The sequence below is a fragment of the Bison bison genome, unplaced genomic scaffold, assembly GCF_000754665.1.
Source record: "Bison bison bison isolate TAMUID 2011002044 unplaced genomic scaffold, Bison_UMD1.0 scf7180017864267, whole genome shotgun sequence".
Taxonomy (NCBI): Eukaryota; Metazoa; Chordata; class Mammalia; order Artiodactyla; family Bovidae; genus Bison; species Bison bison.
Window position 1 is genome coordinate 2,784,873 of NW_011494839.1, and position 15,404 is coordinate 2,800,276.

Consider the following 15,404-nt stretch of genomic DNA (forward strand, 5'->3'; position numbering starts at 1 on the left):
GGATTCTCCAGGCAAGAACACTGGAGTGGGTTGCCATTTCCTTCTCCAATGCATGAAAGTGAAGTCGCTCAGTCATGTCCGACTCTTAGCGACCCCATGGACTGTAGCCTAACAGGCTCCTCAGTCCATGGGATTTTCCAGGCAAGAGTACTGGAGTGGGGTGCCATTGCCTTCTCCGAAGCATGAACTAGAGAATGTAAATTGACCAGAATGAGTTAAAAGAAGTTTTAGATTTATTGAAAAAAATTGAGAGAAAAAAAAAATTATAGTTAATTCCCCAAAAGAATAAATAACTAAGAGTTATAGTGGTTCTAAAATAAGGACCTAAAAATCCATCTTTCTGCAATAACTAGAGATTAGAGAGTTGTTTGGGCGCGAACTATATTGATTAGTTTATTCAAGGGAGTTGGGTTGTAAATAGAACATCTAACAGACTTTCCTAGTCTGCCAGAAGAGGGAGGTAAAGCCAAAGAGAAATTTATCAGTAACTTATTGGTTAAACAGAAAAGGGCAGGACTTTGGGTTTTCAAAAGTCACCTGTAGATTTCACTGAAGTAACACCAGGTGCCTGGAGTACATGCACCCTGCCCATCGTGGCCTGACCCAGGTTTGAGGAGGTTTCCGTGTAGGTTACATTAAACTATAGGACCACAAGCTAAGTGACTCAGAGGTGGAATAACTATCCTTTACCCTTCAGAGCTGTCTTATACTGAATCTCGTCAAGACTCAGGAACACTAGGAAAACCACCACTGCTTGCCAGCAGATTAATAAACTAGGATTTCAAGGCTATGGTTTTTTCTCCAGTGACAACGCAACAAAAATAAAAGCAACACTATTAGACCAGAGTCAGAGGCCCTGAATTCAGTTTCCACTCTGGGCAAGAGGGAGAGAAATGAATATTAAACAGCTACTTTGCACTAAAGATACTATATATAGTTCCCACATTTACTCCCACAGTAACTCCACAACATAAGTAACTACTATCCCAGTTATAGAGCTTTATGCTTGCCTCAGGACACACAGGTAACTAAACACACTCAACTCTGTCCGGGCTGTTTTGCAGTTACCTCCTCCAGTCTGATGTGAATGGTGCCATTATCACAGACAGTGAAGTTCCCACAGCAGACACATAAGCAGTGTTCACCTTTATCAGTGGATGTATATTTTGTGTTTCCAAAAATACACTTATCATCCTCTGACAGTATTAAGATTGTTCAAAACAAACGAAAACCTCTTAAACTTGCCTGGGTCCTGTACCGGACCATGCAGGGGACAGGCCCCTAGTTTTCTAGCAAGCCCAACAGCTGTTATTAACTTCTTTTTAAATTTTTAATTGTACTATAGTTTATTTATAATGTGTTAGTTTCACGTGTGTAGCATACTGATTGAGTTATATATATGTATGCATACTGGGGCTTCGCAGGTGGCTCAGTAGGTAAAGAATCCGCCTGCAGTGCAGGAGACACAGGTTCGATTCCTGGGTTGAGAAGATCCCCTGGAAGAGGACATGGTAACCCACCCCAGTATTCCTGCCTGGAGAATCCCATGGACAGACAGGAACCTAGAGGGCTACAGTCCATGGGGTTGCAGAGTCGGACACGACTAAAGAGACAGAGCCCACAAATATATATATTATATATATATATATAATTTTTTCCCCAAGTGAGTGGTATTCCCCCCGCCCCCCGCCCGCATTTGCTGGCTGACAACTGGAGGACTCACAGACCTGCACTGAGGTTCTGCTGTTCCTGGAGGGTCACGATCTTGGCAATCTGAGCTCTGAGGGCAGCAAGCTCACTTTCAAGGGCACAGATCTTCTGCAGCGCTTCCTCATTGGCCAGCGTCGAGGTCTGCAGCGGAGGCTCTTCTGGAGACAGGGTGGGTAAGGATGGCTGCCTGCTGTGGGGCTTCTCAAAGAAAGGAAGATCATCCTGAAGGGTTGGCCTTGACCGGACCTCTATCCTGCAAGGACAGAAGTTGGCTGTCACAGGCTTTGAGAGGTGCTATGAAAAATTGTCACTTCAAAGTTAATCAGAACATAGCAGAAGAGAACATCTGAGAGCCACTTTTCAGGCTGACCTTACATAAAACCCCTGCTGTAAGTTTCAGAACAACAAAGCACTTGTCAACCTGAAGTAGATCCACACCAGGCCAGCTTTCTTGTTGCCATCATTCTAAATTTTTATCTCTACATTTTATATTCAAGCCCATACTATCAGGAGGCATCACAGGTTCCAGCAGTGTCTTTGCTAACTCTTGTTTTGGTGGCCTGAACTAAGATAATGCAACTTTTAATGCTCTTAAAGATGGTAAACTAATTGGTTATAAATGACAACCAAAGCAGTAGTCTATTAACTCTTCCTCAAGGTCTTTTTTTCCACATTTCCATGTCAGTGTTTTCCATATGTGATAAAATATACCAAACTATAAGACATACTGTAACGATATGAGCCAAACTACAGCATAAGACACTAAAAAGGAGTGGTAGGGGGTGGGGGTGGGGGGGATAATTGAACTCATGCAGTAATTATATAGATGGTCTGATTTTCACTTAAAGGTATTCTAATATGCACTGCACTGAAGCTCCATATGGAAGTCTTCTGGGGTTGAGAACAACATTCAGATTTCAACTGTCAATTTGTGTATTTATCCGTTTCCTACTATTTTCTACAATTAGGTTTTTCTGGCCTCTAAGCCCTTTTCTCTTTTTTCTTCCTCTGGCTTTACTGAGGAATCACTGACAAATACTGTATGTACATAAATACTGTACAGCATGATAATCTGATCATGTGTATACACTCTGAAATAATCGCCACACCCAAGTACATCCCAATTTCCCTCACAGTCTCATGTGGCCATGTGACTGTGAGTTTTGGCTAACCGGACTGTAAGCCACCTGGGAAAGCTGCTTGGAGGGCAATGACTTGGTTCCACAAGAAAAGAAGGCCTTTCATCTCTAGCCCCACCCGTTATTCCTCCTCTCCTGAGAGCCGTGAGTCACCAAGCCCAGAAGCTAATGCTGATGGGAGAGCCACAGCTGAGGATGCCCAAGAGCCTGGCGGGTGGTTCCTGGGCACACAGTGGAGCCACTGGCAGCTTCAGACTGTCTACTCGGGGGTTTCTGACTTGAGAGGAAAATAAACTTCCATCACCATTATTTTGGACTTCTCTGTTAAATGTAGTCAAAATCCTCTTGTAACATTCACCAACGTTATATCCTATTTTAAAATAGTTCCTTTAACTGTATATTGCTATTTTTGCTTGAGAAATGAAACAATTCATTCTTCCTTGTGTTTGAATAAGTAAATTCTTGGACCTTTAGCATTTGGTATTTTGCACTAAATTCAGGTGGTTTTCTTCATACCTAATCTTGATTATACCCTGTTAAACTATCACATATACAGGATGGTTGCAAATTGTTTTTTATAGTATTTTTTACAATATTATTAAAAATATTTGGAGAATAAATGTCCTAGTTACTACCTAGCCCTACTTTAGCTTACCTGGTAATCAACTTTAATAATACTAATCTTGTTCACTTTCATTTGGCATATTTTTGGGGTAGGGAAATATATTTGGCTTGCAAAAAGCTTTAATTACCATTTCCTTTCTAAGCCCTACACTGCGAAGAAACAGGTGATAAAATGTTTAAAAAAGTAATGATTGCTAAGTCACTTCAGTCGTGTCCGACTCTGTGCGACCCCAGAGACCGCAGCCCACCTGGCTCCGCCGTCCCCGGGACTCTCCAGGCAAGAAAACTGGAGTGGGTTGCCATTTCCTTCTCCAATGCATGAAAGCGAAAAGTGAAAGTGAAGTCGCTCAGTCGTGTCCAACTCCTAGCAACCCCATGGACCGTAGCCCACCAGGCTCCTCTGTCCATGGGATTCTCCAGGCAAGAGTACTGGAGTGGGGTGCCATAAACAAACATAAAAAATTTAAAAGAAACAATACCAATGCTCTGATTAAATACATTAATAGGTTCTTTGAAAGATTATAGAGATTAGATGCAAGCATTCTAATCAACCTGCATTAAGAAAATAATTTGACATTACATTTTTAAAAAATCATTGTGGCTTTTTGTTGACCCGAAAATTCTGATTTCTACCTACCTTTCATAAAGAAAGTCAGATTTTGTTAACCATCTCTATACAGTAAATTACAAGAAGATACAAATTATTCTGTCTACTGAGTGAAGTTTTTTAGGGGGAGGATACTTAGAGTAATTTCATTTAATCAGTACAATGTCAAATACTCTAATATACTTCAACTATATTCTTGACAACTCGTTAATGTTTTTAATAAAACATTTTAAAACTGTTTTAAAATACTATTTTAAAAATACTACTTCTTGAAATAACTAAGGAAACCATTGATAGGTAGGATATTGGCAAAGATATAATTTTAGTCTTCAGAACAGATGTGAGTAAAATATAGAAATCTCAAATATAACAGTATCATACTTGTTCAAAACAACAGTGGAGAAATAGGGAAGACTAGTAGGAATAGAGACTGTGAGTTTAAAGCAGAAAATCAGAAGCAGAGTGTTCTCAGAACAGAGGACAGCCAGCCCTGCCACAGGCATCGGGGCGGCGTACCCGAAGGGGCGCAAGTGGATGAAAGTGAACAGGAGACAGAGCGCGCCTGCAGGGGAAGACTCACGTCTACCCTTGACCATCTCCCATGAAAGTGATATTCTGCTTTGTTTACTAAAACTTACCTAAATGAATGAACATTTTATTGGGAGTGGAAGTGAGGATGATGGTTTGTTTTCACATTATGTATGAGTGCAGAGATTTCATAAAGTCTGTATCATAATAGCAAACAGAGATAAATTTTGAATGCCAGAATCTTGAGTACTACATTAAGCAAAAAAATGTTGTAATAGCTTTTTTCAGGAACTAGTAGTCACTTTAGTAGTGAATATACTCTCCTAGATCACAGGACCCAAAAGTATTACATGCTTTTCAGTTTGTTTGAAAATGTTACCATTCAAGTAAGCCCATCGTCAAATCCCACGAACATTTCAATACCCAGAACTGGAACCAGATAACATGACAATTTGGATTAAGAGAGCAACTACAAGGCAAAACAGTTTCCTTTATGATATCTTCTGGGCAAGATACAATCAGAGAGAATTAAATACTGAAAAGCAAAGGACAGTGTTTAAGAAAAACAATTAAGCATCTACCTCTCCCAGTAAAATTTCTACAGATGAATTTAATCCTTCTGTTTCTCCATCTACTAGAACTAAGGGTAAGCACTTATTAATCTTAAAAACCAGCGTGGCAGGCTGAAAGAAAAAAAGTTTAGGACCTTTAGGAAGAATATTTAAGTAACAGTGTCAGATCATCTATATTTTATGTGTCTATACTATTTTTATAACTTTGGTATACTCTCTACATTTATATTGTGAAATACTGTCAACAGCTATAGATTCAGACAAAATAATTCTAGGAAATGTGGAAGTTGAAGTGTGGATTTTTAGACGCTAAAAAAAGTAAATAATCCTGAAATGATCATATCCTCTTGAAGACACAGGAAGATTCGACATACAGAGAAGCCTGAAAACCAAAGACATAAAAAATAAAAAGTTACTCTGTAATATTCTTGTGTATGAAAAACCTTAGGTTTTATGAAAATTCTGACAAGTCCCTGACTTTAAAATTATAAACACACACACCTTTTTCCTACAGATATGTTTTATAAGACAGTCGACAAATAACTCATTCTCAGAACCAATCTGTTTTGCCATCCTTCTGAGGAGAAGGCTATTAAGAAATACCGAGGAAAAAGTAATTCAAACTAAGAAACTAAGGGTTTTTTAAGCTCTCCTAATCAAAGAAAATTCTCAAATATAATGTACCTCTAGGATCCTTTCCCCTTATCTAGCAGTGAAAGCTCAGAATCTGAGATTTTTTCAAATTAACCCAGTGGTATTCCCCAGGTGACTTTACTGAGCCTCCCTCACTATTTTGAGAGAACAGTATAGAAAAGTACAAAAACATACTCTTCTGTCAACAGGATACAGGGGGTAGGGTGGGGAAGCTGACATTTTAGTTCACTGAAAACACACAGTTGGGTAGAAAGAAAACAGTATTTTCCAAGTGAGCATATAATTGGAAGACCACTGGATCTATCTAAAAAAAAAGCAACTGGACCAGGGAAATTATTTCAAAGGAAGTAATCCATGAAAGGACTTACAGTGGAGGACAGGCATGACTACTGTGGGGCTACAGACAGATGACTCAGTTTAGTTCAGTCACTCAGTCGTGTCTGACTCTTTTCGAAATCGTGAACCACAGCTCTCCAGGCCTCCCTGTTCATCACCAACTCCCAGAGTTCACCCAAACCCATGTCCATTGAGTTGGTGATGGCACCCAACCATCTCATCCTCTGTCGTCCCCATCTCCTCCTGCCCTCAATCTTTCCCAGCATTGGGGTCTTTTCCAATGAGTCAGCTCTTCGCATCAGGTGGCCAAAGTATTGGAGTTTCAGCTTCAACATCAGTCCTTCCTATGAACACCCAGGACTGATCTCCTCTAGGATGGACTGGTTGGATCTCCTTGCAGTCCTAGGGACTCTCAAGTCTTCTCCAACACCACAGTTCAAAAGCATCAATTCTTCAGCACTCAGCTTGCTTTATAGTCCAGCTCTCACATTCATACATGACTACTGGAAAAACCATAGCCTTGACTAGACGGACCTTTGTTGGCAAAGTAATGTCTCTGCTTTTCAATATGCTATCTAGGTTGGTCACAACTTTCCTTCCAAGGAGTAAGCGTCTTTTAATTTCATGACTGCAATCACCATCTGCAGTGATTTTGGAGCCCAGAAAAATAAAGTCAGCCACTGTTTCCCCATCTATTTGCCATGAAGTGATGGGACCAGATACCATGATCTTGGTTTTCTGAATGTTGAGCTTTAAGCCAACTTTTTCACTTTCCTCTTTCACTTTCATCAAGAGGCTCTTTAGTTCTTCACTTTCTGCCATACGGATGGTACCATCTGCATATCTGAGGTTACTGTTTCTCCCGGCAATCTTGATTCCCGCTTGTGCTTCTTCCAGCCCAGCGTTTCTCATGATGTACTCTGCATATAAGTTAAATAAGCAGGGTGACAATATACAGCCCTGACGTACTCCTTTTCCTATTTGGAACCAGTCTGTTGTTCCATGTCCAGTTCTAACTTGCTTCCTGACCTGAATACAGGTTTCTCAAAAGGCAGGTCAGGTGGTCTGGTATTCCCATCTCATTCAGAATTTTCCATAGTTTGTGGTGATCCACACAGTCAAAAGCTCTGGCATAGTCAATAAAGCAGAAATAGATGTTTTTCTGGAACTCTTTTCCTTTTTTCCATGATCCAGCAGATGTTGGCAATTTGATCTCTGGTTCCTCTGCCTTTTCTAAAACCAGCTTAAACATCTGGAAGTTCATGGTTCACATATTGCTGAAGCCTGGCTTGGAGAATTGTGAGCATTACTTTACTAGCGTGTGAGATGCATGCAATTGTGCGGTAGTTTGAGCATTCTTTGGCATTGCCTTTTTTGGGATTGGAATGAAAACTGACCTTTTCCAGTCCTGTGGCCACTGCTGAGTTTTCCAAATTTGCTGACATACTGAGTGCAGCACTTTCACAGCATCATCTTTTAGGATCTAAAATAGCTCAACTGGAATTCCATCACCTCCACTAGCTTTGTTCATAGTGATGCTTCCTAAGGCCCACTTGACTTCACATTCCAGGATATCTGGCTCTAGGTGAGTGATCACACCATCGTGATTATCTGGGTCATAAAGATCTTTTTTGTACAGTTCTTCTGTGTATTCTTGCCACCTCTTCTTGATATCTTCTGCTTCTGTTCAGTCCATACCATTTCTGTCCTTTATTGTGCCCATCTTTGCATGAAAAGTTCCCTTGCTATCTCTAATTTTCTTGAAGAGATCGCTAGTCTTTCCCATTCTATTGTTTTCCTCTATTTCTTTGCATTGATTGCTGAGGAAGGCCTTCTTATCTCTCCTTGCTATTCTTTGGAAGTCTGCATTCAGATGTGTATATCTTTCCTTTTCTCTTTTGCTTTTTGCTTCTGTTCTTACTAGACAGATGACTTCTCACTAGACAGATGACTAGTGGGATTTAACACCTATTCTTGATTCTGTTCAACAAAATCCTCTTGTTTTGTATTTTAAAAGCTAGATCTTCCTATAAGTGATATTTAGCAGAAATTACCCTTGACCACAGTACTTTATTGATATATATTAATTAATTGTTAATGACTAGTACCAAATAATTTCATATTGTTCATGAACAGTATGAAAAGGCAAAAAGATGACACTAGAAGATGAACCCTCCAGGTAGGTAGATGGCCAATATTCTACTGGGAAAGAGCAGAGAAATAGTTCCAGAAAGAAGGAAGTGGCAGGCCCAAAGCAGAAACAACACTCAGGTGTGGATGTGTCTGGTGGTATAAAAGTCAAGTCCTATGCTATAAAGAATAATACTGCATAGAAACCTGGAATGTTAGGTCCATGAATCAAGGTAAATTGGACGTGGTCAAGCAGGAGATAGCAAGAGTGAACATCGACCTTTTAGGAATCGGTGAACAAAAATGGACAGGAATGAGTGAATTTAATTCAGATGACCATTGTATCTACTACTGTGGGGGCAAGAATCCCTTAGAAGAAACACAGTACCCCTAAAGTCAACAAGAGAGTCTGAAATGCAGTACTTAGGCACAATCTCAAAAACAATAGAATGATCTCAGTTCGTTTCCAAGGCAAATCATCCAACATCACAGTAATCCAAGTCTATGCCCCAACCACTAATGTTGAAGAAGTTGAAGTATGTAGATCTTTGAAGATCTACAAGACCTTCTAGAAAAATGGAAGTGTTGGTCACTCAGTCACGTTCAACTCTTTGTGACCCAATGACTGTAGCCCACTGGGCTCCCGTCCATGGGATTCTTGAGGCAAGTATAGTGGAGTGGGTTGCCATTCCCTTCTTCAGTAGATTTTCTCAACCCAGGGAAACCTGGGTCTCCCACTTTGCAGGCAGATTCTTTACCATCTGAGCCACCAGGGAAGCCCTGGTACAAGACCTTCTAGAACATCAAAAAAGATGTCCTTTTCATCACAGGGGATTGGAATGCAAAAGTAGTAAGTCAAGGAATACCTGGAGTAACAGGCAAGTTTGGTCTTAAAGTATAAATTTAAGCAGTGCAAAGGTTAACAGTTTTGCCAAGAGATATGCACTGGTCATGGCAAACACCCTTTTCCAACAACACAAGAGATGATTCTACATACAGACATCACTGGATAGTCAACACCAAAATCTGATCATATTTTTTGCAGTGGAAGATGGAGAAGCACTATCCAGTTAGCAAAAACAAGACGTGGAGCTGACTGTGACTCAGATCATCAGCTCCTTATTGAAAAATTCAGGCTTATATTGAAGTAAGTAAGTAAAACTACGAGGCTATTCAGGTGTGACCTAAATCAAATCCCTTATGATTATACAATGGAGGTGATGAACAGATTCAAGGGATGAGATCTCATAGAGTGCCTGAAGAACTATGGACGGATGTTTGTAACACTCTACAGGAGGTGGTGGCCAAAACCATCCCCAAGAAAGAAATGCACAAAGGCCAAGTGGTTGTCTGAGGGGGCCTTAAAAATAGCTGAGAAAAGAAGCAAAAGCCAAAAGAGAAAGGGAAAGATACACCCAACTGAATGCAGAATTCCAGAGAATAGCAAGGGGAGATAAGAAAGCCTTCTTCTTAACAATGCAAAGAAATAGAGGAAAACAATAGAATGGGAAAGACTAGCGATCTCTTCAAGAAAATTAGAGATACCAAGGGAACATTTCATGCAAAGATGGGCACAATAAAGGACAGAAATGGGATGGACGGAACAGAAGCACAAGATATCAAGAAGAGGTGGCAAGAATACACAGAAGAACTATACAATGAATATCTTAATGACCCAGATAACCATAACGGTGTGGTCACTCACCTAGAGCCAAACATCCTGGAATGTGAAGTCAAGTGGGCCTGAGGAAGCATTACTAAAAACAAAGCTAGTAGAGGTGATGGAATTTCAGCTGAGCTATTTAAAATTCTATAAAATGATGCTGTTGAAGTGCTGCACTCAATACGACAGTAAATTTGGGAAATTCAGCAGTGGCCACAGGACTGGAAAAGGTCAGTTTTCATTCTAATCCCAAAGAAAGGCAATGCCAAAGAATGTTGAAACTATTGCACAACTGTACTCATTTCACATGCTAGCAAAGTAATGCTCAAAATCTTCCTGGTCAGGCTCCAAAAGTATGTGAACCTAGAACTTCCAGATGTGTAAGCTGGTTTTAGAAAAGGCAGAGGAACCAGAGATCAAATTGCCAACATCCATTGTATCGTAGAAAAAGCAACAGAATTCCAAAAAGAGACCTACTACTGTTTCATTGACTATGCTAAAGTCTTTGACTGTGTAGACCACAACAAACAGGAAAATTCTTAAAGAGATGGGAATACGAGACCACCTTTCCTGCCTCCTGAGAAACCTGTATGCATGTCTAGAAGCAACAGTTAGAACCCAACATGAAACAACGGACTGGTTCAAAATTAGGAAAGGACTATGTCAAGGCTGTATATCGTCACCCTGCTTTTTTAACTTATATACAGAGTACATCATGTGAAATGCAGTGCTGGATGAAGCACAAGCTGGAATTGAGATTGCCGGGAGAAATATAACGACCTCAGATATGCAGATGACACCACTCTAATGGGAGAAAGCGAAGAGAAACTAAGAGCTTCAGTGAAGAGTAACTAAGAGCTTCTTGATGAAGTTGAAAGAGGAGAGTGAAAAAGTTGGCTTAAAACTCAACATTCAAAAGATGAAGATCATGGCATCCAATCTCATCACTTCATGGCAAACAGATGGGGAAAATGTGGTAACAGTGACAGACTACTTTCTTGGGCTCCAAAATCACTGCAGATGGTGACTGCAGCCACAAAATTAAAAGATGCTTGCTCCTTCAAAGAAAAGCTATGACAAACCTAGACAGCATATTAAAAAAGCAGAGCTATCACTTTGCCAACAAAGGTCCATCTAGTCAAAGCTGTGGTTTTTCCAGTAGTCATGTACCAATGTGAGAGTTGGACCATAAAGGCGGAGCGCCAAAGAATTGATGCTTTCGAATCATGGTGCTGCACTCTAGAGAGTCTGTTGAACAGCAAGGAGATCAAACCAGTCAATCCTAAAGAAAATAAACCTTGAATATTCACTGGAAAGACTGATGCTGAAGCTCCAATACTCTGGTCACCTGATGCAAAGAGCTAACTCATTAGAAAAGACTCTAATGCTGGGAAAGATTGAAGGCAGGAGGAGAAGGGGACGACAGAGGACAAGATGGTTGGATGGCACCACCAACTCGATGAACCTGAGTTTGAGCAAACGCTGGGGAATAGTGAAGGACAGGGAAGACTGGCCCTGCCTCAGCTCATGGGGTCACAAAGAGTTGGACACGCTTAGCAACTGAACACCAACCAAATAATTAAGATTAAGATGGGAATGAATAACATCTGCTGTCCGTTGTGCTGTGAATGGGAAACTACCTTGCTCTGAACCGTTATGTCTCCTGGCCTACATTCTCACTATGGAGCTTCAGAGCAAGCCAGCCTGCTGGCCTGCCTTTGGAGTCTTGTTACCCCACTATCGTCCTCTGAGGTCAGGATTCTTCCCCAATACTGCTTTAAAAAGAACAGCACATTCCATTTTATACTTGATATCGTTAGCCAAAGTCTTCAGTCTCACTTTATTCACTATTTTTATGTCAGGTTTTTGTAAATATGTTCCTCTTAGTCACTGGATTAAAAACATTCTGGTAATGTATTAAGAAGAGCTACCTCAAATACTTTCAAATCATGTGAATCTATAATTTTTTTGTTTAATACATACTTAGTTTGATACAAATGTGGGCAATCAGATACAACTGGAAATTAACATATTAATAAATTATTGAATGAACAAACTGAAATTAACCTTGAAACATTTAGATATTCCTTACATAACATTCTACTCCAGGGAGAAAACATGCAAACGATGGGACCAACAAGGGCTTAATTTCCAAAATGTGCAAACAGCTCATACAACTCAACAACAAAAACACAAGGCAATTAAAAAACAGGCAGAAGGGACTTCCTGGTGGTCCCTGGCTAAGACCCCATGCTCCCAACTCAGGGGACCTGGGTTTGATCCCTGGTCAAGGAACTAAATCCCACGTGCTGCAACTAATCCCTGGCTATTATATAAAATTTTAAAAAGGGGGGGTGGGGAGCAGAAGACCTACATAGACATTTCTTCAAAGAGGACAGACAGATGGCAAACAGGCACATGGAAAGTGTTCAACATTGCTTATTATCATCGGAGAAATGCAAACCAAAACTACAATGAGATACCATCTCACTTGGGTCAAAATGGCCATCATTAAAAAAAGTACAAATAACAAATGCTGGCAAGGGTGTGGAGAAAAGGGAACCCTCCTGCACTGTTGTTGGAAATGTAAATTGGTGCAGCTACTATGGAAAAGGATATGGAAGGTTCCTTAAAACACTAAAAATAGTTACCATATAATCCAGCAATCCTACTCACGGGCATATATCCAGACAAAACTATAATCCAAAAAGATACATGCACCTCAATGTTCATAGCAGCACTATTTACAATAGCTACATGAAAACAATGTAAATGCCAACAGACAAATGGATAAAGAAGATATGGTACATATATACAATGGAATCCTACTCAGCCATCAAAAAAAATGATATAATGCCACTTGCAGCGATGTGAATGGACCTGGAGATTATCATACTAAGTGAGGTAAGTCAGAAAGAGAAAGACAAATACATGATACCACTTAAACACTGAATCTGAAAGATAACACAAATGAACTTATCTATGAAACAGAAACAGAGAACAGACCTGCAGTTGTCAGGTGGGAGAGGGATTAAGGAAGGAATGGAGTGAGAATTTGGAATTAGCAGATGGCAACCATTATACATTATAGGATGACTTCCCTGGTGGCTCAGACAGTAAAAGCGTCTGCCTACAATGTGGGAGACCCGGGTTGGATCCCTGGGAAGGGAAGATCCCCTGGAGAAGGAGATGGCAACCCACTCCAGTACTCTTGCCTGGAAAAATCCCATGGGTGGAGGAGCCTGGTAGGCTACAGTCCATGGGGTCGCTAAGAGTCAGACACGACAGTGATTTCACTTCACTTCATACCTAGGATGAATAAACAACAAGGTCCTACTGTATACCACAGGGAACTGTATTCAATATCCTGGTACTAACCATAATGAAAAAGAATATAAAAAACAATGTATTTATATGTATAACTGAATCACTTCACTGTATAGCAGAAGTTGGACAGCAAAGAGATCAAACCAGTCAATCCTAAAGGAAATCAACCCTGAATATTCACTGGAAGGACTGACTGCTGAAGTTCAAACTCCAATACTTTGGCCACCTGATGGAAAGAGCTGATTCACTGGAAAAGACCCTGATGCTGGGAAACACTGAAGGCAAAAGGAGAAGAGGGTGGCAGAGGATGAGATGGTTAGATAGCATCACCAACTCAATGGACTTAGTTTGAGCATGACAGGGAAGCCTGGTGTGCTGCAGTCAATGCAATTACAAAGAGTTGAACATGGCTCTGAATGAACAACAATTAAAAAATAAAATTTACAACTGCTCTACTCCAAAAGCAATCAGAAACTTGATAACAATGCCTATGATGTCTGCGAGAAGCCACAGAGATTATAGTCTTTAATTTCATCACACAGAGAACAAATGTTATGCTGTGTGTCTATGTCCAAAGACCACACAGTCTCCAGAAAGTATTAGTATCAAAGAGAACAACTTAATTATCTGAGAAAGATGATCAGTTATATTGACTCTTTCTAAGAATCTCAATGCTTCTTATAAAAATGAAGATTTCTTTTCAATTATGAGGCTATTCTTTTAATTCAAAGGGAAATGAAAATGTGTAAAGAGAGAAAAAAGATTTGCATAGTACGTGTCACTGTGCTATAAGTTTTCTCATGTTGTCTTTCAAAATTCTCTCAATGTAGGTATTAGCACTTTCAATTTAGAGGTGAAAGACTCAAGTTCAAATTATTTAGAAAAAAAATTCAATTATGCAATAACTCACGCTTATGCCATTTTCCCAGAGAGAGAATACCGTAACACTGTAACCAACTGTTAAAGAAATGCCATCAACATAAATTTCAAGGGAGAAATAATTATAAACTGAACAGCTTTGACTTTCATATAAATGTGAGAGGCAGAGAAACATTCAAATGGCTATATATGAATCTTAGAGGTACTCTATTTCATGTTTTTAAGTTAAGTTATAAGTTTAAGCTATAAAGCTCCCATAGAAATGCAGTTAATATCAAAGTGACAGATGAAAAAAAGACTCAAACGGCCTGGTAAAAGGATCAGCATTAAGTAATTGTCAAGACAAAGTAAAATTCCATCAGCTCTCATCCTTCTATTTTGTCCTACTGATTAAAATACATTCTATGGTAAATTTGCTATTTCATCAATCTGTAAAAAACACTTGATCTGGTATATGAAACTGACCAAATAGAGCTTCCTCAAAGCTCCCTTCTGTGGGAAGATGGTGAGACTTTGTCAGCCTATTTATTAGGATATCAGCTTCCTGATAGCTCAGTTGGTAAAGAATCCACCTGCAATGCAGGAAACCCCGGTTCGATTACTGGGTCAGGAAGAGCCCCTGGAGACGGGATAAGCTACCCACTCCAGTATTCTGGCCTGGAGAATTCCATGGACTCTATAGTCCATGGGGTTGCAAAGATCTGGACACAACTGAGTGAGTTTCTTTTCAGCCACAGGAAAATAACAGTACCTTCCCCCAGACATCCAGATTTATACACATGAAGCGCCAATACTTTGGCCACCTGATACAAAGAGCTGACTCTAGAAAAGACCCTGATGCTAGGAAAGATTGAAGGCAGGAAAAGGGGACAACAGAGGATGAGATGGTTGGATGGCATCACCAACTCAAAGGACATGAGTTTGAAGAAGCTCTGGGAGATGGTGAAGGACAGGGAAACTTGGCGTGCTACAGTCCATGGGGTTGCAAAGAGTCGGACACGACTGAGAGACTGAAAACAGTAACAACGATAGTTAATCACAACTGATGCAAAAAGTGATACAGCACCACACTGCAAAAGAAAGTCCACCCACTTTTCCTACTCAAGTGGGCCACGTCGCTAACCTTGGAAGTCTGGGACCACTTCCCACCTGTGTGTCTACTTCCTCCTCCAGGCAGATCCAACTGGATCTTCTCTGTTTCCTTCTCACTTTGTTCACAATCAGATGATCTTTGC

General features: G+C 40.2%; 1 protein-coding gene across 2 annotated transcripts in view; it reads right to left on the reverse strand.

Annotated features, from left to right (window-relative positions):
• MTFR1 (mitochondrial fission regulator 1) overlaps positions 1-15,404 on the reverse strand; it is a 59,074-nt gene that overhangs the window by 3,072 nt on the left and 40,598 nt on the right. For both annotated transcript variants that reach the window (XM_010848482.1, XM_010848481.1), the window contains exon 5: positions 1,728-1,963. In XM_010848482.1, the coding sequence (XP_010846784.1) occupies positions 1,728-1,963 (236 nt within the window). The remainder of the gene's footprint in view (positions 1-1,727; positions 1,964-15,404) is intronic.